The sequence below is a fragment of the Excalfactoria chinensis genome, chromosome 16 (assembly GCF_039878825.1).
Source record: "Excalfactoria chinensis isolate bCotChi1 chromosome 16, bCotChi1.hap2, whole genome shotgun sequence".
Taxonomy (NCBI): Eukaryota; Metazoa; Chordata; class Aves; order Galliformes; family Phasianidae; genus Excalfactoria; species Excalfactoria chinensis.
Genome location: NC_092840.1, coordinates 7,918,909 through 7,944,914, shown reverse-complemented (window position 1 = coordinate 7,944,914; position 26,006 = coordinate 7,918,909). Strand labels below are relative to the sequence as shown.

The 26,006-nt window shown below is 45.1% G+C and overlaps 1 protein-coding gene across 3 annotated transcripts in view; it reads right to left on the bottom strand.

Moving 5' to 3' along the window:
• TMEM132B (transmembrane protein 132B) overlaps positions 1-26,006 on the bottom strand; it is a 169,336-nt gene that overhangs the window by 101,784 nt on the left and 41,546 nt on the right. For all 3 annotated transcript variants that reach the window (XM_072350868.1, XM_072350866.1, XM_072350867.1), the window contains exon 3: positions 1,737-1,877. In XM_072350868.1, coding sequence (XP_072206969.1) covers positions 1,737-1,877 — 141 coding nt within the window. The remainder of the gene's footprint in view (positions 1-1,736; positions 1,878-26,006) is intronic.

The following is a 26,006-nucleotide window of genomic DNA, read 5'->3' as shown; positions in this document are numbered from 1 at the left end:
CACTACAATATTTGCAAATCTGGGAGCAATCTTTCAGCAGTTTCCATTTGCATACTTTAATTAATCCAAAAATATTAAAAACTAATCTCACAAAGGAAAGGGTCAAAGTATTAATTAACTCGAGATTCCTTGCTTTTGTGCAATTTAACAGCTCAATACAAAGCAAAAATCAGTTTTAATAAAAAGTAAGTTACTGTGACAGGTGTAATTCCATGGATTAGTGACATCATGTACATGGCAGTAAGTTTCAGTAGCTTGCCTGTTCTTTTTATTAACTGTATAAGAACAGCTGCACGAGGTAGAAACTCTCTGTTACACCAGCCTTCCTCTTGCTTCAGCATTGCAGCATCAGGGACAGCGCTTCACCCCCAACCCCAGAGCCACCATCCCTGGATGAGCTTTCCACCACCAACGGGTTCTTGTTGGCGCTGGAAGAGCAGGGAAATGTAGTTGAAAGGTAAAGGACCTGGTGACAAAAACGATGAGAGGCGGCCACTATTTCCAATATCTCAAATTCAGACTTAACAACTTCAATGAATGGAAAGAAGAGCGAAGTTTTTATTGTTGATGTTTTCGGTTGGTTTGTTTTTCAATGGGCAGGAAGGGCATTGAAGCAGGTAATGAACTGAAGCATTTCTGTGACATTTAATGCCAGAAAGCTCAGCATCACTTAAGAGACTAAAAGCGTAGGAACCGCCCCTCCTCGCTTTGTGTGTTTGCAAAGCAAACGCCCAGCATCCCACTTAGTCACCTTCACTCTCCATCCTTACTGAAGAGAAGCAGGAGCTTTCAGTTTGCCATGCACTAGGCCTGTTTTACACACCCAGCAGTGTTCTCACCTCAAATGTGCCTTTTTATCACTGAAAACAGTTTTATCACTGCAAACTTTTTATCACAGTAAACAGCTCTCACCTCAGCACACCTACTGCAGGTATCCAGAACCAGCTGGGGGTCCTTTGCTCCCCTAATACAGCTACAGTAGTCCAACAGAGCAGAAATGCATTTTGCATGCCAAACCTTTGGCCATAATGTTCGTAGCTCTAAACAAAGAGCTTTCAGGAAGGATGGGTGCAGAAGGCTCCTCAAATCAAAGTTTTGACACAAAGTTTCGCGCTTTTCTAATTACGATGCAATTTCATGCTAAATGTATGCATAGTGTACTCTAAATGTACAGTAACTGCATGATAATGAAGAGAAATTGCTTGTATTTTGTCAAATACGTAATTCTGGCTAACAATATAAATTTCTCATTACGTTTGATATAGCTGGTGGGAGCATTACCATAACAAATGCACTCGGCATTCATAAGACAGTTCATAGATACTCATAGGTGTTCTGCAGCATTAACGAAGAACACTGAATAGCTATTACTTCTACAGCTTTTCAAATAAAAGAGACAGCATTGTCCTATTTTGATTATTTCTCAGCTATTCTCCACATTCCTCTGTTCTAACCCATTTATTTCTGTTGGCTCTTTGGCAACGGGACTTTTGCTGCCCTGTAGGTGCAAGCAAAGCAAATGTGAGCCAGGACGAGTTGGCTGCCTCTAGTTACACTCAGTCATCTACTTCTCAAGCTCAGAAGCGAAACGAAAGGAACAAAGCTGTAATCACAGCACTTACAGTTCTTCCAACACAGACAAGAAGGAGCAAGCGCTGCTGTTAAAAGAGCAATACCATTCATCAAATGAGTTTCCATCAGCATTTCGGCAAGAGTTAATGCACAGAGGAGCTTACCTGCTCTCTGGGTCAGGATCATTGTGCATGCAGGTGATCGTGGCAGTGGTCCTGGCACTATCAGTCTCCTCTTGAACTCCCCACTGGTCTGCATCGCTGACTCTGACGTCCAAGATCTTCACACCTGGGGCTGTTCTAATTCTGTTGGAGAACCACAGAGATCCCCGTTACTTACAGACCCCATCCACATAAATCCACAGAGGTGAACGCAGAAGATGACAGAGGAAATATTCCCTCTTGCATTAGTAATAGACTGATACATTGCAACTGTAAGTCAGCATGCTTCAAAAATATAAAACGGGCCCAATTATCTTAAACAGATGAAGTATGAGTTTCATTATGTGCAAAGGCAGTTAATTTTCAGCTGGAACAATGTGGAAAGAATAAGAATACTTTTTGCTTCAGTGGCATCAGTTTGATATAAATGAAACAGATGTGACTAAGCATAAGTTGATTTAATTTGTTGCGTCTGTCCTGCAGTCTTAGATGGAGGTTCAGTGCACTGTGATTTAAAGTTGATCCTCCTGCCTGCAAACCTTTGGGAGTGAGGTGGCTCTTAATATTAGGGGGATTTGCGTGGAAAAAATGTGCTCCGCTGCTCGAAGACCGTAAGATGGGAAGGGAAGAGAAGGAATGTTAGGATAAACCCTGGACACAAGGCTGGAAATAATGATGCCATTGCCCTCCATCAAATGGGACATGCAAAACCCGCTGGTAGAAATGGTCCATCAACATGAAAAACCTTAACTTCACAAGCACAGGTAACACTAAAAGCATGCAGTACTTGGTAAACGTCACCATTTTTTGCCATTTGCTTAAACAAAAAGAAGTCCATGCACCAGTGGGGCTCTGCATTAGGAACAGATTGCTAAGGAATAGGAAACAAACTGCTTTTAATAGCAGGAACTTCATTTGTGCAGCTTGACTCCAGAAACAAGCCTGGGATTTCGACAGGAGTGCTGCAAATATGCCTGGAGAACAATTAGGCTGAAAGCAACTGCTGTAGCGCCACGTTTGCCACTACTGTGACTTAATTAATTAAAAGCAAAGCCAAGAGGGACCTCTTAGTTGTATGGTGGAATTAAACAGCAACTGCTGTGACTTGAAGCGTTACTTAACAGTGAGTTGTGATGGATTGGCCCCAATGCCTTGTGGCCATTCGGCCCTCACTCTGCTCTATTAAGAATCTCCTTTAAGTTTTAGCTGAGTTCGCGGTCTGGGATCAAACCAACTTCAAGACTCAGTGGGTGTTCTTTCCCTCCGAGAAGGAATTAATTCGTCCTGCTCTTATAATGTCCTTGTTTCTCCCTGCAAGGCTTTCCTGACGTGAAGGACCAAACCCATGCCTGGCATAACCAATCTGATGAAAAATATTTCCTGCGGGGAGAGAATTTCATTTGATATTTCTCTAATTGTTTCCATCATGTTTCTCCGCAGACACTCCTATCTCCAGACAACATGCCTCAAAGCTTACGTGCCCTTTCCGTATCATTTCCTCTTTTCTTTTTTTTCCCCATGGGAACATTCATTATTTTGTAGTAATTACACTGGACCAAATCATTCCTGCAAAACACCTACACGGCTCCATTTCAGATGGATGTGTGGTTTACATGAGAGAGAACCAAGCCTTCAGCAATGGAGCCAACCTTTTTTGCCTTTAGACTTAGTCAACCACTCTTCAGCAGGGAAAAGAAAAAGAAAAGGGAGAAAAAGAAAGAGATGCTGTTTTAATTTTCTCTTTCCCAGACAAAATTGTGTATTTTCAACAAATTCACCTCCCTACTGTCCCCTCAATTTATCAGTTTTTTCTTGACAACACACTTGGAAAACTCTAAGCCAGCTTTCCACCTGAGTTAAGGCCCTGGTGAATAAAAGCTTCATTGAAGGGCAAGAGGCGCATTAGGGCCAGGACAGCTGGATTACACCATGATTTCAGGATTCATCGGCCTCTTCCCATCTGTCAGAAGCCTGGCACACCCTCCCACACAGCTCTTGCACTATGGATATCTTCACTCTGCAGCATGCTCTGTCTTCTGCTCCACTCTGAGCCTGGTGGGACGTGGTGCAGAAGCAGGCTACAGCACAGCTCCATCCTTCCTCTCCTGGGCCTGAATGCAGCCCATCCAGACAGCAGCTGAGGTTCTCCCAATGTCCTGCTTACCACTGGGCTCACCCTTCAGGGCACTGTCCCATAAGAAGGGCTCACTGACTGCACTTGCAGCCTTCACTCACTGCCTATCCATCTACTGTCTTGCTGGGTTAGCATCAAGTGAACATCACATCCACTGCTTCCCTGCTCTGTTTTCCAAAGCCATCTCCAAATGCTGCATTTTAGGAAAATTTCCAGTCTAATCCTTTGCAATGCATCTGCTCTGGTGGGCTGAGACAAGATGTCATTTTGCATTTTTGGATATCAGTACAGCCAGAAAGGTTGAAAGAAGGAAAAGAGTGAATTCAGCTTCTCGCTTAGGAAAAAGTCAAGAAATTCAAATCGAGCATCCTACATACGGAAGGTCGGAGCTTACTATTCTTCTGATAAGAGATTCACGTCTTTTAGTCAGCCCCCAAATCCTCAGGCACAAAACTGCTGTGAGAGCTGCTGACTCAGAGCACGGAAAAGAATGGGAAAACCCAATGGGAGCTGAGAGGAATTGGAGCAGAGATGGTGAATGGCCAACGTGAGAGCCCAGGCATTGGGTGTGCTGCATGCTCTGTGCCAGGCTTCAATGACAGGCTTGGGTGGATTGTTTCATTTCCTTACACCTCCTTTCCCCAATACAAACTACGGGGAAGTGCTGTCCTTCCATCTCCTAGAGAGCTGCAACAATGCACACAATGGACTGGAATAAAAAAAAAGGTAGCCTGATGTCCTTTAAATTTACCAGCTGTATTCACAGCCTGTACCACAAAGGAGGTGACCATTTATTCATGATGCTCTCTTCTTTAGGGCTGGAGAGAGCCCAAGAGAAATGTGACATTCTCAGGCACAGCCTTTAGTGACACTTATGCCTGTAAGATCTTCAGAAGAAAGAGCTTCTGAAGGTGGGGATGGAGGGGGTAGTGTCAAAGCTATTCAGAAAGGGAATCAATGACACAACTGCTTCTCGAGTGAATCTTGCCCTCTTCTGCTATAAATGCAGAATGGAGGAAGCTACTTTTGAGTTAGACTACAGAATACATTTGTTATCCCCAGCAGAGCTTTTTACCCCAAGCAGTTCATCCTCCATGTACTAGGGAATATAAAGCTAAAACATGATGGACTGAATGGAGTGGGTAAGAGAAGCATTCTCAGCCTGCCAATGCTGAAACAACTACTTTAAAATGCAATCCCAGACTTAAATGTATGCAACACCATGAATTCAGCAGCTCTCTCATTTAGTACAAGAGGAGGAGAGGGGAAAGAACAAGTAATCACCAGGGCTGGGTTGTAACTGAAGGGCTGCAAGAGGGATTAAGGCAGATGAGCACTCAGCGGAATAGTGCTGGGACTGCCACTGCCTCCTGGTCAATTATGCTGCAGCATCCGAAAGGTAAATGTGGGCAACACACCCAGCACCCCTCCCAGCCGGAATTGGGAGTAAAATGAACTTTAAAATAGAAAGAGAAGAGAAAGATGTTTAGGAAATAAAACAGGAATGTGCTCACAGCAGATGGAATGTGCTCCAAACAATGGGAAAAGGACTTTTTTGGAGCTATTTTAGAGATCCCCTCATCTCCCCCCAACCCATAACAGAGGAAAACAATCTGAGTTAAATCCTCTCTCAATAACGTACTAATAATAACGGTCCTGATAATAAATTTCCTTTGCCGTTTCCAAGTACTCCTGCATTCAGTCCTTCAATGTTCCTCTTTAGCCCAATTAAAAATAAAATCATTATCCCTCCCATACAGGCAATCCAAGCTGTAGGCCAGCCTGGCTAACCTACCCAAAATCATAGAGCCTCTGCAGAGCCAGGAATGTACCCATCCACCCCAACTCCATGCTCACACAAGGACTAGACACCCCGACCCATCTTTAACACCAAACACAGCAGAGCTGAGTAATTCCAAGCCCTCACAGAGCATTTTACGGATTTGAAGAATGGCACAAACAGCGAGCAATTAGCTCTGAATGAGATCCCCGGGGAGTTTCTAGTTAAAATACATGTGTTTTAGGATACATTAAGCCAAGCACTATAAATTAAAATAATCACCAAAGTCAGACGTAACAGCTGAGAACTTTCAGGAGCGTGGGTGAGACAGGCAACTGCTCCCGTATGGCAGGGACACAAGCAGCCCTATACAGGGGTAGAGCATGTTTTCTAAAGTATTTATCCAAGATGGTTATTTCTTTGTTCTCTTACATTTTAAAAGACTTGTCACAGCTTTATGTTCAATCTCTTTCCCTATCAAATTCTTCTTAAAATAGCAATGCTAGGCCAGCTGTGTTTGTATGAATGTCAATGTGAGTAAAGCTATCTAAGTATTTAAAACACAGGTCAAAATACACAAAGATCCTGGAACGAACCAAGCCTTCTTCTAGAGGCCACAAGTGCAGGAGCACAAGTAATGTGCCTTTTTATCACGCCAGTGAAGCAGGCAACCTGCAAAGCCCGGAGGAGAGGTGTAGGCAGATGTGGGACAGAGGGCATTGCAGTGCAGCAAACAAAAGGAAAACCCCAAGATGTTTGAGTAATGGCATTGGGCAGCTAAAAACAAGTTAAAAAGCATTCCAGGTACAAAGCATTCCCCAGTACAAACCCAGTGGCAATCTGTACTACCAATGAAATAAAGTGGGAACTGATGGTGGGACAAAACCCCACCATATTTGGCTTTATCCCTAAAGAGAACTCAGCAGAGATGGAAGCAATGACATTCGGGGTCAGCTAGAGTTTTACTCAAGATATTACCTCATTTCAGCCCAGCTAAAACCTACTCCAGAGGCTGCTCCTTCATTGCCAGCCCAATACATAATTGGTCCAAATTATTTGTCAAAACAAGAGATAGATTCACTGTGCTCTGCCTGTCCTGGCTAACCACCATGGGGCCAAGGTTCCTCATCACCACCCCACAGAAGCGCCTCTCACCTTCGTACCACATCAGGAAATTTGCCTTTTCCTCTCTCCAGGATAACTCAATTTCTCTCAGCATCTGCTATTTTTATATAACCTTTTGTAGCAGTCTTATTTAACCCCATCAAGCACAGGGGATGCAGTTGCTAGGAAGGCAGTTATTACTTCTGTATATCAAAATATCTCCATCCAACAGGCACTCAAGGAATAAAAGTCAATGCCAAAGTACCAGGAAGAGCAAAGTAAGAGAAAATAACCGCGGTGACCAGTGCAAGGCAAGGCAGGAACAACACTGACCTGGCAGTCCAAAAGCAGAAAGCCTTGGGGAGGTGGAAGCCCTTTGCAACCTCAGAGGGGACCCGTGTATTAGGCTTCGAACAATACAATTACCACCCTTCTAGACAGACTCGTGAAGTTATCAACCTATTTTTTCAGCCCACTGAATGGATCATAAAAGCTTATCAGTATTTTAGGATAGATTCTCTGCTGTTCTAAATCACCAGAGATCACTGAATTTCACAGTGAATTCATGATACTGAGAAGTTAGATTTCACATCTGTGAAGGTGAGTCAAAGAAGGAGGGATCACCTCTCAGGAGTTTGTTCAAAGGGAAGGTGCCCCTTTCTAGATATAAGACTAGATATAAGACTCCATTCACAACATCAACAAAGAGCAGGTGAGCATCTCCAAGGCAGTCAAATATCGCCATGCCTTCATCCACCCAAATGGAAAATCCCAAGCTTCTTCTTTTAAAGAAGTTATTTTTCAATGTTATCGTCACGTGGCAATTTTCTCTCTCTCTTACTCAGGTACATAAAACAACAGTAGAAAGACATTCTAATTGGCTTGAAATTAAAGCTATTAATTTTTATACTTATTCCCGTCACAAACCAGACCTGTTTATATGACTTTGCAACGCTGCTATGGGGAACTGAGAGGTTCTGAAGTCTTTCTGCCAATACAAAAATCAAAACACTGTCTCCCAGAGATCTCCATTTCCATCAAAATATGTCAGTGGTGCATTGTTTTCCTTCAGGGAGAAGAAGGCTGCCACATACACGGGCAGGAGATGCAGGGTGAAAGCCTTTTGACTCACAGCATTCTATTAACCATGTAACTGTATGGGCACATTCAAAATGGGAATATGTATCTTTTCTTGCCCTGGTATGGAAATTCATTCCAGGAAGAACAGAATAAATACTGCAGGTCAAAGAGTTCTGTAGCATTTGGCATTTTCATAATAAAACTGAAAGCTGTAATATTTCTTTTTTTCTCTCAATCCACCTGAAAATATTGTTGGGTCTTTGACATATCAATGACTTTAATTATAGCATAAGCAGATGTGGCTTGAGATTGCGCTGAAAGCTCTTCAGTCCCACAGCCCAGCTCCCTGCCCACCTCCACAGGGAAGCATCCCAGGCCTTTTGCCTTGGCTCACCTGGAGGGCAGCAAGCACAGAACATCTGCAAAGAAAAACCCAGTTCCAGCAGCTGTCTGACACCTTACACTTACAGAGCATTCAATAAACACGAACTGAATATTATTACTGTTGATCAAAAGGAGAGGGGGGAACCTTCTCCAAACTCTGATTCTCGTGCTACCAAACAGCCCTTCCTCATTGGTATGCAGCCCCTGCTCTGAAAAAGGAGTGACATTTTCCTTTCCTCCTCTGCCTCCACTCAGTTAGCTGAGTTACCACGTGGTGATCATTATTCAAAGAGCTCAAGAGTGCCTGCTGCCATGCACCCCTCCGACACCTGCAGGAACTGAAGTATGTGCCCTCTCTTCTGCAACACAACAAGCCGTGCTGTCCCTCCTCCATGGAGAGGAGAGGTAAAATGCTATAATGGTTTCCTGTAACATAGGGCTGCAGAACAAAAATCAAAGCCTGCTCAGACACTTCAACCTTTCTCTGAAAGATCTGAAACACACCGACTATGTCCTTTACCTTGAAACCAACGCAATGCTATAATAGATGAAACCATTCCTTCAAGCCCAGAAGCACAGGAGAAAACGCATTATCAAATCTGAAGGTGTCCAAAGTATTTGAACTTGGGATTCTTGCAATCATGCAGAAACGGAGCTTTGAAAACTGTAATGAAAATATCAAAGCAAGTCAGAGGTTTCCTCCTGCAAAGACAAAGATACTTATAGGTTTCCTTTTATTGAAGGGCTCCTTTCAGAGATCAGCGCTGCGGAGATGTTTGCAGCCTGAGCAGAGTGCAGTCCTCCTGGGAGACAGCGAGTCTTTGTGAAGGGGTCATTTTTCTGCCTCTACAAGTGGGAGGGAAAAAATAAAAAGAAAGAAAGATGGAAAAAGGAAAAAAAAAAAGCCCTGAAGGTCACAGTTTCTGAAAGCACCTAAACAACAATAAAGAGTAAATCTTCCCATCCCGTCTCTCCTTGCAAAACCGGGTAACGAGCTCCATAGCCCTTGTCTTGGCCAACATGGATGGAGTTTTAAGTGTTTGAAGTCATCCATCACGGTGGCCACATTTGGTCATCACCTCAGAGACTCACACATTTCCTATACGGAACAAGTCTATTCCATACGTACAACTGAAGTCAGTCTGGGACAGCCATGCTCCAAGATGCATGTGAGGCCCACGTCAGCCCGCCTGTAGCCCATCTCTACATGCCACAGCACCAACAACACACCTTTATTAGGGCACCTATCGCCATTTGTTGACACTTGCTCTGTACTCCAAACCAAAAACCACTATAGGAAGGGCTGCTGTCAGGAGCACTGCCCAGGTTGTGGCGGGGAGATAAGTCACCTGCGCACAAGGGGGGAGGAGGAAAACAAAGCACTGCAATGAAAATCCACCCAGAATTAAAAAGGCCACGAGAACTTTGCCTGAACTAGTGGCTGTTGTTTTTATTGAATTATTTTACGGCGCTTTATGTTGTTTAATCGAAGAAAGAAAATGGATGCCATAAAGTATGCAGAGCTAACTGGGGCTACGGAGTACATTGCTGCATATTGCTGGTAATGCCATTTCCCCTTTACTGTCAGAAAACAAAAATGTTGTTCTTTATATCCCTGTCACACAGAACAGAGGTCCGCTCACACTCACGATCCATCTTCCTGGAGTGCACCTTTACCTCGAGCAGCGTACGCCAGGATGGAGAATAAGCAAAGCTCAGGAAATAATCTCCCTTTCCACAAGATAGAATTCAATTTCCAGTACAGCTCAGACCAGTACTTTTCTTGAAAAGGTGGTACCATAAATTACAGTAAGAAAGCATTTTTTCTGCTGCTAGCAAAAGTTTTAGTGAGCATTATGATTATGTGGTTTGTACTCCAGGCACCAATGACCACCAAGCAGGTTAATAATGCGTGAATTCTGATGAGAACCAGCCCTCCAGCTGGGATAAGCCATCAAAGCCTTCTTTCCTGCTTTTTCCCCTCTGCGTTCCCTCTTGTAACCATTTTTCTCTAGCTGCAGACAACAGCCTTCCAAGATGCTCCTACAGAGCAAGCACTTCCCAAGGAAAGGGACACCCCAGGCAGCCCTTTGGCCACTGCCCCAACAGGGTAACGAGGCTGGGAGGATGCACCCCTGAAGCCACCCAGCCCTACGCTGCTGTCAGGAAAATCTACCAGCCTCAACAGAAAAGCTGCTTGCCATTTGTGACCGTGATTGATGGTAATGCAAGAAACTAATGGCATTTTACTTGCTCGTCAAAAGAAATTACTCACCCCAGGCCAGCAGGATTGGGGAAGGATTATTTAATACTTGCAGCAATTTTTAATTCAAACTTGAGTGTTCGCAGAAGAGCAGTCAGGCAGCAGCCTGCTTCAGGATGGACCCAGATGTGATTCAGCACAGGACAAGGGATTCTCCAGTCCTTCACCACAAACTCATTCCTAAGGTGGACTCCAGCACTGTGTGCCATCCCCGGGAATTTCAGTGACACAGATCACTGATAGATAGAAGTCCCTTAAACCTTGAGTACTTCAAAGCATCCGCTGTGTTTGCAATAACAAACACTCTAAAAACTGGCTTTTCCCCAGGGAGTTGGGGGGCACTGAATCAACTGCCAATAAAAAAAAGGCTATGATGCTTTTTTAACACGTTCAGTGGTTTTCAGTGAAAAACACTCAGTGAGATACTTTGTCCCACTGAGCATTAAGCACTTACCATCCCCCTGTTCTCCTTTCGCAATCCTAACTACTCCCCACCCGTCAGCCGTGAATTTGCGATTAATGAGCCTTGTTTAGAGGATGCAAATGCTGAAATCGTTCTGATATACAGGCTGGAAGCACAAAAAGACGAGCTCATTCAGCAAGGGAATCTGCTGTCCTTGGGGGGAATCCAACCCTCCCATAAAGGAAACCAGCTGCGCAGTGACTGCAGCAGGGCAGCACGCTGTGCTCTGCCCCGAGGTGCCCAGCTATGCTCTCGCAGCTCAGGATCCAGGACAAAACCATCCCTGTGTATTAAGGATGCTGAACGTCTGCTTGCAAATCTGGGGCCGGCCAAAAAAATGGCTGTGATTGGAAGGAGGATGGGGTAAGTGCAGCTTCATTCTTAACTACAAATAACAGGCACACGCTTTGGGTTTAATACAGCAAAAGACCAACCACCTCAGGCTGTCACTACCTGTGCCCCACGCTGTAATTATTTCCTCCAGCACTCACTGCACTGTATCCAACACTATCATGGATTCAAGCGCCAAGGCATTAAAGTAACAATATCTTCTGTGCCAGTAATTGCTGACTCAAAACCATATCTCAATTACTTGCATCGATAGCTTGTGAATACTCAAAGAGAAGCCACTACTTCACTTTGACTGAGTTTTCTTTCTAATCTGGTAGTTTGGATATAAACTACCTGATTTGTTGATGAAAACCTCAAGTGACAAAGGCACTGTTCACAAAACCACTAACTGTATAGACAAGTTCCTTTGATTTGAAACGGTGTTGAGTAAAGCTCTCTGTTCCTCCTGGTACCACAGCCTCCTTGACTTCAATCTTCACTGTCAAGCCATCACTCTCAATTAACTTCAGGCCCAATGACTTCAGGTGTAACACGCTGCCTGCCAGCAGAGCAAAGCCTTCAAAAAGCGTGCCTTCAACCCGCAGCATAACACTCATCTGTCCAATAGACCAACACTGTCCCTCTGAACTACCGACAGCCTCAGCATTGCTGGTGCAGTCAGGCTGTACTTCTTCCTGGGAACACTTTGTCTCATTTTCCCATGAGGAAGCCCTTTCTTTAGAGATAGGATCTGGCAAAGCAAAGTGGCTACATGCACATGGTGCTACAGAGAGTAAATTGTGGCATAAAGGGAAGTCGAGGTTCAGTTTCCTCGCACACCGCAGGGAGATGCATGCACTGAGAAAGGCCAGATCCAGAGAATGTAATCAACATCTGCAGGTAAATATAAAGTATAACTGCAAAATGCATTTCTTCATATTTATTACCCCTTTCACATCTGCATCAGGCAGATTTCATTCCACAGATTGAGCCTGATCTGAAGTCATTTAGTGGGAGGCTGGTAGCTGAAACACAGCTACATTTCTAGAACAATGTAAGTACACTGAATTTAATGTGATTTCCTGCCGCTGGTTTAAAAGTGCAGCCTCTTCCACACCCTCCATTTACACTGAGCACGGCACTCAATGTCAAACCACTTCTACACCATCAAGCAGAGCACTGCACAATGGAAGAGGTGCTCCAGGACCCCTTGAGTTCTCCCCACGTCCCTCAGGCAAAGGCTGCTGGCAGAGCGCAGTACCAGAAAGCACAAGGAGAAATAAGAAAGAAATGCAGTGATTCAAACCTGAACCAGAAGTGGTGTGAAATGAGACAACAACTCGGCAATGGGGACAGCATCACTGTGTTAGCAGGAGGGTCTGCAGGGCTCGGCAGGGCTTTCATTACACAGCAATATGACTGAAAATAATCTCTGCTCGCCCACCAGCACTACAGCAGCTATGTATTGAGATTTCTTTCTGAAATAAGTGCATATTCATTTTGATTGACGTTTCTTCACTTCATACATTCAGATCATGTCAGGGGAAAAGTTGACTGAATTCACAGTGCGGTACCGATTGAGTTTCTAACAGGTGCAGCTGTCAGGAGGATGGGTAGGAATAACTTTCAGAAGCACCCTTGGTCTTTCAGCACAAGGAGCAGGCAGGACATGCTGGGACACACAAACAGCCCTCGGTGCCTTCACCCAACCCTAGGCATGGAGCTCACGTGGGAGCAGGGGTAGCTGGAGGGCACAGCTGGAAGAAGCAGCCCCCAGATTGGGGGAAAGATGCCAAGGAAAACTGGCACAAGAAGAAACTCAGCTTAAGTTTGAGCCCTTGGAGAGTCCCAGCCTTGAGCTATGCTTCCTGGCACAAGATGGGCAGCTCCCATTGATCTCAATCGCTGCCTAGAAATCAAGAAGCCCTGTGGTTTTCTTCTGTTCATAATCCTTCCTCTGAAGTTTTCTCATTCCCTCAGAAAGACCTTTATGATATAACTTTCAAATACACCAAGGCTTGTCCAAATGTTTTTCCTTCTCTGCACAGATCTGGGCAACCACAAGACCAACCTTCAACAACAACAACAACATGGGCACACAACAGCTCTATCTGCCTCCACCCTTTTTTAATTAGACAAAGAGAGGGGAAAAAAAGAAAAGCAGGGCTCTTCAACACTTTAAACCAACCCGTTTCAATTAAACATTTAAAACTGCCCTGCTTGTTAGAGCAGCAGCATCCGCAAAGAGACTGCAAACGTTGCCACTGTTTTGCAACACGGTCACCCACAGCTGGAAGCCCCGGGATGCCATTTCAATCAGAAATGTTCCATTCCAAATGCATTTGGCAGTTTGTTCGCGGTGAGAAGTGCTTCTCCGCGTGGGAACTTTCAGAAAGCTGCAAGGAGCGAAAGGCGGGTGGCTTTTTCTTAAAGCCTGGGTCAAAACACAATAACTCAGGTTGCTGTAAACACTCTCTTTTAAAAATAAATAAAATAAGCAAATAAGAAAGGAAAGGTGCTGTGCCGTGCCTTCTGCACCGCTATTAGGAAGCCGAAAGGCTCCTGCTACATCAGACAAAGCCTTCAGTCAGTCCCACAGAATATTCACAAGACAGAATGAAAAGAACAGTGGGAGGAATTGGCTTAAAAGTGCATTCATTGTACTTTCCTTTGCTATAAACGTAATAATAGGTAACAGCTCCTTGCAGTGTTGAACAGACAATGCCATTAACTCTTTTCTTGCTCCAGCATTCCAACCAGTTACACCCACTCTACGTGCTAACATCCATCCTCTACTACAGGATAGATCTCAAGGTCCTGGTTCCAACCCTCCCTCAGCTGAGTTCTTAGGATGATTTCTGCATGATGCTTTCATGCTTTTCCACAATGTCACTCAAAAACCTGAAGGCTCAGAAGCTCTGGGGGAATTAATGACAAGTACCTGCACATTTCTACCAGGAACCAATCCCTGAATGAAAGAAAAAGGAGAGTGGAAATAAACCTGGAGGATGCATTAGCAGGGAGCGCTTCTGAGCCACTTCCCATTTAAAGCACGTATGGGATAAATTCATCTTAAAGCATCGCTTCAAAGGGAACGGCCCGCAATCAAAATAAATCACCACTGATTTGGCTGGAGGTTCGTGTCCCAGGGGCAGGCTCTGCAGCTGCAGCCACAGGCAGTGCAGATCCCTCTGCTGTGCTGGTGCCACCGGAAAATGCTGCAATGGGATTCAGGCCAAATTTGCTTATCGGCTCTGAACCATGAGGCCAGCCGGCAGTATGTGCTGAACGGTGCTCTTTTTGAGGATGTCATCTTTCTATTTATGTTACCTAATTCTTCTCGTCCAACTCCCCGTGGCAAACCAACAGTTGGAATCACACAGTATAAGCTAATAGGGTTATGTAAGTGTCCATTTGCTGCACATATGCTCTCCCCCTTAAGGCGAGCGATCACCACGACTGTCTGCAGCAAGAGGCTCACCTTCCATTCCTGATGCGTAAGCATGTGGGAGTTGTGTCCCTTTTGGAGGGAGAGGTGTGGGTGGCTGAGCACAGAGGTATCTGAAAGCACCGACAGGCAGAGGGAAGCTCAAAGGAGGGATGTCCCCAAGACAGGCTTCTCCCAGCTCTTGTCTGCCCAATATACATAGCTACACCAAAACAAGGCAGCTCCACACACAGCAGCTCTCTATACAGCACAGGGCAGGCACAGCCCTCCTGCCCAGCTCAATTCCTGCTGCTGCCTCCACGTGAGCTCTCTGCCTTCATGCTTCACAGCCTCCAGATCATCCAGTCCAACTATCAACCCAACAGCACCATGCCCACTCTTTCCTTCTCCTTCCTCTTCTGGCTTTCTCAGCATCATTCTCCAACTTTGCTTCTTTAACATAAATGCAAAATAATTTGCATAAACAAACTGTTTCAAAACCAACTGTGTGTGTGGACACGGATACTTCCTTAGTTTCAAATGCATCTGCCTTTGTCTACGTAGAGTTCCACATAAGAACACTCATGCTTGAATTCCTGCACCCACCACTCCAAGGTACGCAGGAATGGCACAGGCCCTACTTTGGAAACCACATCCATTGCTTTCTGGAACCTCTGAAAACATATCTAGAAAATATAAAGCCTTGCAACATAAAATTTTAAGTATGTATTTTGCTTACACAGATTCACTGTTTTATTTGTTTCCTATTTTTTTTTTACCATTCCATTTCTTCTCTCAGTTCTGGAAGGACCCCTTTCTAGGTACAGTCTGAACTTTCCAGAGCAGTCCAAGCACATAAATCCAATGGAGGTGGGAGTTTTGCCCACTTACACGTACACCTGCTGTCTGTACATCTTTCCCTTTACACCTCCCAAGATTGCCACTGCTCCCTCCTTGGCAGTTCGGAGGGCGCAGATGCTCTGAGCACACAGACAGCAGTGCCATTCCCAAACTGGCTGCTCCCTGCAGTTTTCTGGCCAAATCCATTAATCAGGCCTGATCCGGGGAGCCTGTATGTGCATGTACTGTGAAATCCCCTCACAAGGCACTGTCTTCCACCAAAACACTGCCCTTTGCCAAGCTCCCCCGCAGCACAGCACCAGCTAATGGAGCCCGGCACAAGGCCATTTGCCACACATATGCTCCGTGTGCCCTCCAGAGCCCTCTGCTTGTCTGCTGGACTGAAGGGAAGGGACGGCTTTGTAGAATTACAAAGCATAGAAAAGTCCACTAAGATCATCCGGTCCAACCAGCAACCCATCACCACCCGGCCCACGTTGATTCATACTGCTCATTGTCTTCCATATTGAACACATCATTGAGGGAGGAGGCTCTTCCCAGGGCACAGCATCACCAAAATTCACTCCAAAACATTTAGCGTTTGAATCTAAGCTTATGTGGCATATCCCCAGGACACATGAAATTCAGAATCCAGCATTTCCAGCTGCTGTTTCTTATTGCACTTACCTCCTTGCCAGCAGACAGTCTTTACTGAGCCTAACAAAAACGATTCGAGCCAGTGTCAGGCTCCAACATCACACAATAAGAACAAGCAATAGCAGCACACGAGAAATGTGTCATCTCCCCCATCTTTTCTTGGATAGTAAAGCAGAAGTACAAGAAAAGCAAGGAAAACACTCAAGGCCACACACCAAAATAGCACCCAAATCCCCCACCACAGGACACTCTACATACTTGTAGTAACAGAAATACATATGTCACTGCACGTCACAAAAGCTCATTCAAACCCAACATTTATCACTTGCTTCGGACTCCAGCCAGGTGACAGCACATACATCACAGAGCTGTCAACAATCTGCCAATCTTGGCTATGAAATGTAGGATAAAAAGCTTAAAAATACACTGCTCATCCAGAAGCCATAAATTTGGCTGGCTCTCTCTCATATACCACTGGGTAATAGGTCTGCTCCAGCTATCTCACTCCCATCTACTGCAGTTAAACACTTCCTTTTTAAACGTCTATTTAGGGAATGGCAATCAGATGTACAGAATAGCAGAATTCAGACATATGTGAACAGATAAGTAACAGAGACCCTCTTTTGGTCCATGGCTGAGAAAAACTATCAGCTTGCACCTGTTTGGAGGGTGCAAAGGGATGTCAGAGCCCCATCAGTGCAGGTTGAAGCAGTGTCTTCAGTGCTTGTTCATGGCATCTCATGTTGGGCACACTTTGAGGAGAGCCTAAAAGGAATGCAAGCCTCTGTGCAGGTCATGATACTTTACAGTCAGCAACTCACCAATGATTGCATTACCCCACTTAGCTTAAATGCTCCCCTTCCGGCTGCACAAGTTGGCATTCAACCTGCCATGCTTTGTGCAAACCCGCTCCTTTGAATGAATTTCTCTTCCAGCAAATAGCTCGGTGTGTACCTGCCATTCTTCATTTCCGACTCTGGCCACAAATTTCAATTTCTCTCCACAGCACTTAAACAGCACGTAATTACAACTAATTATCGATCACTGAGGAATTACCAGTTGACAAATCCAATTTTCACACTGTTATCAAGCATGACGGCAGACCAGAGAGGGTACCTGCAGGTCTGTACACAGGGTGGAACCAACGCTGTTACCACAACCATTCTTTAACCCAACACTGGCCCCTGAAGATCGTTGTGTTTAGGGACCTGTCACAGTAAGGTACCATAAAGCTATAGGAAGTGACAGTTCTCACCCCAGCAAGTTTTACAAGCCTAAAACACCCCTAGCCTTCAACATCTGTAAACATATTCAATTTGGCTGTGTTCATACCACCTCTCAATTCCGTTCCTGCAAATACTTTCCCTAAGGAAGTTGGCTGGCAGAGATGCTCAGAAACAGCTCATTTTGAGGAAAAACACCCTTCGGTTTTCCTCAAAGCATGTTTAAATGTGCACACTGCAGTGCACCTGCTGATCCCCAGCAATGGATGCACCACAGAAGGCAGAGCACTGCACAAGGCTCAGGCAGCCCCTGCCCAGCCCACATATGAGCTGCAGATGCCAATGGTCACAAGTGGGTTGGCTCAAGGTCTTGGGGGGGGAGACCATGCTAAGGGAATCTGAGGGGGAGAAATAAAAAAGGCACTCCAAAAAACTCCAAGGGAAAATATATGGAGCTGGTCAGCAGGCTGAAACGGAGCAAAAAGCAACTTGTTTTAATAAGAAGTCGGCTGATGGATTTTTTTTGCCCCCTCCCAGTAGTATTTCAGTGGAGTTATTCGCATAATTCAAGCAGACACAAATCCCAGTGAGACAATATCCGTGCTCTCGTAAGCCCAATGGCAGCCATTCCAGCATGACTTACAACCAAGGGAAGGGAAAGTCCGTTCCCGTGGTACGCACAAATTGCTTTACTATTAGAGCTCATGCTGCACCATTATTTTCTGACAGAAAATGTATTTTTCACAGAATAGAAATTTCTGTAAAAAGCCATTTTTTTTTAATTTTTATTTTTTTGTTGCGAATACTTAACTTTTCTTTTGGGAAAAACCACATTTTGTTTCACGTCTGGTTAACATTGAAGATACATTTCCCTTTCCCTTCAGTTCCAAAAGAAGCACAGCGCAATTTGGAAGACGCCGCACTAAACCTCCCCTGCTCCTCAAGCACTGAGCTGAGGATGAACCTCACATGCAGGCTGAGAGCTTCATTCTTACAACAGACTCAATTCTGCTCCACTTCCAGTCTATGAAAGTGAAACATGATTTTATTAAGTGAAGCCCTTAAGACTCTGTCACACTAAACGTTAACTACATTTCCATTGTCTTGCGAGTTCACAAAGAAAGCTGCCCTGCAGGGAGACAAACTCATTCCCAGCTTCCTAACCTATAGGGAAAAAAAGAGTTGCGTGTATTCATATTTTGGGTACGTTGATTCCTTGGGACAGGACTGCCTACATGCACACCAAGCCTTGCCCAAGGGGAATCCATCGTCCCCTCCCAGCACTTGGGCTTTTAGCTTGGGCTTTTTGCTCTATCCATCCAATGTGAGCCCACTCTGCCTTCTCCCAGCCTCCTCACGGCTCCAAGCCCACGCAGCCCTCCCAAAATCACACCTGGATGTAACGGAGAGGATCCAGGTGGGCACTGACAGACACAGGCAGGCAGATCCCCCACTGATGAACTCCCACTATGGGGCAGCACAGGGGGTGTGAATGGGATGGCAGCTCCCTGCCCAGACTTACCACTCAACACTGGGTTTTCCTTTGGCTATTCAGAACTGATTTGCCCTGGAGAGAGAGCTACAGGAAAGAGCAGGAATAGCATTCAACCCCATGGCCCTCCTTCAGAAATAGCAGAGTTTAGGGGTAGAGGTGGTATTGCCTTCCTACTTTTGGAAAGCATCTCGTTTTGAGGAGGATCACTGGAACGCGAGCAATAAGAACAGCAATTTGTAAAATGAAAGCAATGACTGGCTCTTCTTGTAAAAACACCACGAGGCATTACAGATAAAATAACATTACATAAATAGGCCAAGCATTAGAGCCACGATCACCGACAGCAGCATGGGGTGCAGCACTTCAGTAAAGGAAGTGAAAAATAGAGGATGCGATTTAAGAGGCAGACAGAACCTACACTGGCAAGCTGTAATTACTGCCACTGAAACCCAGCCAGGATCCTGGTTGACTGCCTCCAGGCTTGTGAAATGCAACCCAGAATCTTTAAATGAACAAATAATTGAGACCTGGGCTTCGTGTCACCGGCGAGACGCTGCCATCCACCTGGCCCAGCAGGACACAGCCCAGTGCTAACACAGAGGAGGAACAACGCTGGTCTCTGACCAGATATTGACCTGAACCAGTTCTGATCTGCGTGGTCATTTTTCTTCCCCAGACAGTACAGCTGCAGGTTTCTTTCAACCATTCCTCAACTTCAGCAACCTGTAAGCACCCAGCGTCTAGGCAAAGGACATCATTCATCCCATTTGATGGTTCCCAGAATGCAGAGATATCTACCCAATTTCCTAAGACACATTAATATTACAGTATGGCTTTCTCAGCCCAACTCATGAAGGCTGAATCAAGTTCTCCTGACGCTTTCTGACAAGGTGATTAATAATACCAAGAGAAAGAATGAAATGATACCAGATTATAAACTATTGTAAATCTTTCAGTCATCCCAGGAATAATGAATGTAGATTTCTTAGGAGAGCAGTACAGGTTTAAGCAGAATCCTTTTAGTTTTCTTGTCAATCAAAATGCTATTTATATAATAGCAGAAACAGACAATGAACTCGTCTAATCTTAAAATGAAGGTGCAGCATATCAAAGGCAAGGGTTACCAGTGCTTTAACTTTTTTTTTTCCATTAAAAATGGGAATAGGAAAAAAAAAACATCCTAGGCTTATAAGCTCCAAAGTCACTGAAGCAAATGTTCCACCACAGCCATCATTTCTGAACACAACCAGAATTCCTGGTCAGGACATAACAAGAAATTCTGAGTTCACACCAACCAAACTCAGTCCAACTTGGAAAGCCTGAGCTGACATGGCCTATTTTAGTTTTTTCTCCCAAAAATACTTGAGTTAAAGTGTCGGAGCACGGTCAAAACTATAGCAGCCCTAGCATCCACTGGACCGCAATGCCCCACGCTTCCTTGGCATGGGTCACGGTGCCAAGCAAAAAGCAAACGCAAGCTATTTGTGAGCTGTTCCACAGATGCCATTGACCTTGTAGCCCCCACCTGGGACAAGGATTGTGCCTCGCTCTGCTTCTGTTTGCACAGGGGACCTCTGCTCTCCAACCCCTTGTAGGCTGTCCTAGACATTACCTCCATGCAGTAATTAATAAATAATACTGAGCTCAGGCAACTCATACGAGGCAGAGTCTTCCAAAGGAAAATGAATAATGCATAATGAAGAGATTCATTTGGTGGGGGGAAAAAAAAAAGCTAACTTCAGTTTGAAATAAAGCCCTGGTTGCCTTGGCAAAGAGGATTTAATTGCTGTAATCACTACATCTCCCATAAGGTCGCTGTTTGAGAGAGCCCACAGTACTCTATTCATTCTGTGCTTGCTCCATGGCCAATGAAGGATACTGGTCCCAAGAGCATCAGTCAAATACTTCTGAAAATGCTTACATTATTTTTAAAGGGCTATTAGCTTTGGTAAATGAGTCAAAAGTCATCTTAGTTGGAGAGCAAAGGTACTTACACCACATTATGGAGATAACTGCAGGAAACACCATAGTTAAGATGGTACTACAAGTGTAAGTGTGTGTCATTAAAATCAGGACCCAAAATATGACCGCTCCCCATCCATCTGTGTCCTATCTGCACACCCCAGGGCCACCAGTGCCCCCAGCACATCTCACTGCAGTTATCGGGATCACGATGCCAAAGCGCTGGCACACACACGTGTGCCTTGCACACAACCAAATCCACATTCAAACAGTTTTACTGGCACAAACCCTAGGCAACTCCACAGAAGTTAATTAAATCAACCCCATTTTCTTTGCATAAGAGAGAAGACTCTGGCCAGGCAAATTAAATTAGAGATGGGACAGAGCCAAACTCCCGGACCCAAAGCAACCCAAATCTCACAATGCACTTGGGTCGCAGTCCAGGTTCTCACAGTCTGCTCCCACTTCTCCCTCACCCTCTGCCACCTCCCAGGATGGGACAAACCTTTCACGCTGCCCCCAAGCACCACTCAGAGCATTTTACCACCCTCTTCCACCGGGGATCTGTATCAAAGCGCTCATACGTGTGCTTCCTGTGGCACATTCCTTGCCCAGACTCCCATTAACTTAAGCAGAAGCCCATGAAAAAGGCTCCATCTATCCCCTCACTTGTCCTTCTTTTCCTTTCCCACTTGCTGTCTTCTAGGAGCAGCGCAATTAACGATGGAGATTCAGTGAAAGCACATTTGATGACTCCTTCATTAATCCCACAAAAGCTCGGGCCACACAGTGAGAAAAAAGCAACCGAGAAAGTCTGCTTGCCAGGAAAATGAAAACAAAATCAAAAGAGAGAGGGAAACAGGGAGGGAAGGTATACATTTTGTATAGGCATTCTTCTCTTACATACGTGTAAATTGGTCTCAAACGAAGCACTGCTCTGCACAGAGTGCTGATACAGCCTCCATGGGCTTTAGAAATAGCTGCACGTGCCAGCCCTGCTCACTGCACCACAGGATGGCACATCGTTTGTCACTGCTTCCTTCTCCTGCAGCTCCTTTGATTCACCTGAGACCCAATAACTCTGTTAATATGATTGCTTTCATACACTGGTCAAGCGCAGCATCCAAGGCAGACATGGTAACTCTCTGAAGCAGAAAAAGCCACAAACTGAGTGCAGGTCCCTGCTCTGCTCTTTCTGAAACTCGATTTTCTCATGAGTTCTATATGGGCATAAAGTGCAAAGGGAATAGGGGGCGTATCTTCCAAACCAGGAAGATGCACCAAACATTTTATTGTAATACTACATCTCCTGCTCTTCCCCAAACCTCTGCAAGGCCACCAAAAAACTTATGGGGAAACACGAGGATGAAAGCAATGCTGTTGCATCAGCAGGAACACAAAGAGACTGAGATCAGCTGCTCACCCCAAGCAATACCTCATCGCTTTGTGCGCCTGCACCCAGACAAAACAACAGCGAGGCACAGTCCAAAACACTCATCTCAGGAAGAAAGCAAATTTCAAAGTACGCACATTTTTATACATTTAGTTCTATTCATTACACATGAGAAGTAACTGCAGCAACGACTGAGCGCTGTTGTGTCTGAGATGTTGCGACAAGCCCGTGATTTACTGCGCTGCCAACTAATGAAGAGCCCTACAATGCCCCCATTGTCAGGCAGCACAAAGCTGAGACCCGCAGCAGATTGTCCCAGACAAAGACCCCCAGCCCCCATGCTCCCAGCCAGGGGCTCACGCAGTGGGACACACAGTCTGACACAGCCACAGCACCCTTGGTTGGAATCGATCACTCCAAGACAGCAACCTGTTCTGACCTGTGTTCTCAACCTCATTATACAAGGTGCAAAAATATAATTAAATTAAACAAAAGCAGATGATGTTCATCTCACCAGGTGCTGATGGTTGGACTGAACGATCCCAAAGATCTTTTCCAATCCTAATGATTCTACATTACTTGCCCTGGCACCAGGCAGCCCCTCATACCCACCTGTAGCTCTGTACCTCAGATGCCCCCGCATCAGCTGACTCAAACCTGACATAAATGACATATATTTTCTCTTCTGCTTTATGGTTCTGAATACAAGATACAGCAAACCCATTTACATAACGTTGCTACATCCCTTAGTGCTCATAAACTCAGATGGGTTGATGAATGAGATAGCTGTGCTGCTGGCAGGGCTGAATGCAGTGCATGGGATCTCAAGAAAAACCAAGCACCTTTCCGATGCACTGCGGGGCCCTGCCCCATTCCAGCTGCATTCAGTGTCCATCCACCCCTTGTCCTAAGCACAGAACATCCCCAGTCCATCACAATTGGAAATAATGAGACAAGTTATGCATCTTCTTAGCGAAAAAAACACCCTAGTGAAACACACACAGAGGCTAAATATTGTGAGTTAAGAAATCAGGTTAACTCCAACTCCTGGGAATGCTTCCCTACTTCCACAGAAGAAGAAAGCATCACTCAGCCAGGGCTGCTCTACTGGAAGAGCACCTCTATTCAGACACTGCCATCCAGCTGCAGCACAGGGCTGCTGCTCCCCATGAAACCCCAACACGGAGTGACCATAGGCAGCTCATCTTCAGCTAAAACTCCATCCAACTGCTTTATTGACTGCGGTCTTGTGGGTCTTTATGGATTCACTCAGTCATTAATTCACTGCCGCGTATCCGGTGGCTTTTAAGCTTGTAGGACTGTTTGAGCTGTAGGAGGAGCTACTGTATTTTTGGCACCTGTAGCTGTTTTAAAAACAGCTGTAAAAGGGACATGGGTTCTCCCTTTTCCCTCTCTAGGTGCCTGGGGCAGAGAAGGTTATCTCAAAGCATGAAGAAAGGAGAGAGCCTGGGGGCCTTGCACTTCAGCCAACACCAATTCCAGTCCAACCATGTTATGCAACGCCCCAGTGAAACGTACAGCTCCATCCCACCACGTCACAAACACCATCGATTAAGATGCTTACAGCACTGCCAGGCTTTCATCGGCTGAAGTTTCTTCTTCTGAGTCAAACACCCGTCCCAGAAATCAAAAAAGCAAAAGAATGGTTCAACCCTTCCACACTTATAGAAATGGTTTATCCGAGCTAAAATAACACAGTGACAGGTCCCAGCCTTTGCAGGAGGGCCCTGAAAGGATGTCACTCCTTTTTCTATCTGGGGATGAAACAAGAAGAAAAACTAAACAGTGGGAGCAAGACAGTCTCTGTATCTAATGAGGCAAGCTATCTGGGAAAAGGTAGTGAGAATTCAGCTTTGAGGAACATGCTAAGATGCACACACACACACACAAGGGCTGAGTCAAGACTGCACAGATACTTCTGGCACTTCCAGACTTGCAGTGCTTGGTATTTTTAATTAATATTGAGCACTGGTGTTTCATATTTCACATTTAGTACAGCGTGCATTTAGGCAGAAGAGAGAAATAATCACTTCCAACATTCATTCCGGGTTTATTAGCGCCTTTAAGTAAAAAACAAATATTCCCAAGTCGCCAGTACTGCCTTAATTCCGTAATTATTTCTAAATCCGAATTAGCATTTCTGATTAGTTCCTGACGTATGTTTTTCTCCTTCTCGACACTTTTGCTACTGCTGCATTTTCATCCTAAAGCGATGCTTCAGTTAATCATTTATTTCTCTCGCCAGCAATAACCCTGCCCCGCATCCCCACCCACAACAGCTTGCTCGGGGCAGCAGGAGCCGTGCAGAGCCCACTCCTCTCACTGCACTCCCCACAGTCTGTGCTCTCTCATTTTTCTATCCATTTCCAGATCTAAAACCTTCTGTTTTCTTTCCCTTGTTTGCTCTCGGCAGCTATTGGCAGGAGACATCCTCTTAATGATCTTTTTCTGGCCTTCTAGACGACTGCTCAGACTTCTACGGATCTTTCATTATTAACGCGGAAGCCTTGTAAGTCAGTTTTAATGGCCTGTGCAATTTTTATCCCTTAGCGGGAGACATAACCTCCTCCATATGGATATATGTTTATTAATATAAATCCTTAATATCATCTTTCCTAGGGAGAATAATCAGTAAAAGCCAACTGGCGTGTATTACACCTTGTACCAGTTCACCCAAAAATCAAAAAGTCATCTTTGCCCTGCCAGATGTGGAGCACAGCAGAGAGGATAATCCTTCTCCCTCGGGTTGCCAAGGCACCGACGACAGCCAGCTTTCTCTGCAGCCCCGATCCAGACGGAGGGCCACAGCCGCTTTCATTTCTCTGCCGTGGGATTCATTACCTGGTTTCAGTCCCTTCCTATTATTCCTGGAATATCTCCAGTCTCCGTGTCTATTCTGACCGGGGATGAAAGAAGGATGGGTTGTTCATGTTGGGGACGTGTAACGAATGCCAACAAGCCCACTTTTTTTTTTTGTCTGCAACCCGACAAATTGCTGTGAGTGCTCAGCCCTCATTACTCAAACATCCTTGTGGATGGTTTAAGAAGGAAGACTCGAGAAACAGGACAAAACTCCACCATTCATTTACAAAGAGTGTCCTGGTTTCTTTCTTACAGCCGCGCTGCAATTGTCCATTTTTTTCCTTTAGATGCTGTATAAAATGACCCCCATTTTTTCCTCTAAATACACCTTTTGAGTCTCAAGCTGGAGTTAAATAATACCACATCTCTCCCTTTCTACCATTCTCACATGTGTTTCATGGGACTTCCTCAGTCTAGCAATTAGCACATTGGCTGGCGTTGACCCTTCCTTCACCGCGATTCCCATCCTTCCCCTGTTTGCTATGTTATAGCCACGTTCATCAGTAAAAGAAGGTAAACGAGATATTCCCGTGCACGGAAAGACAGAAAGTGCCCACAAATTGGTGACAAATGCACGTACCGGTCCTGCAGGATTCTCAAAGCTATGCTTCATCTTTGCTTTTTTCAAACAAAGCATCTCATTAAGAAGCTTACTCACAGTAACTTAGTCCATTTTGCCTATCTTTATGGTTATGCTATGGTCAGCAGCAGCCCACCTCATGTTAGTGGCCATGATTTATGCTCACAGATGGCAGATTTCACAGTACGGACCAGAGCAAGGCCACAAATTAATCTCCAGCGTCACAAGAATTTCAGTGTACACACACATAGATCATCCGCCAACAAAGGGAGCAA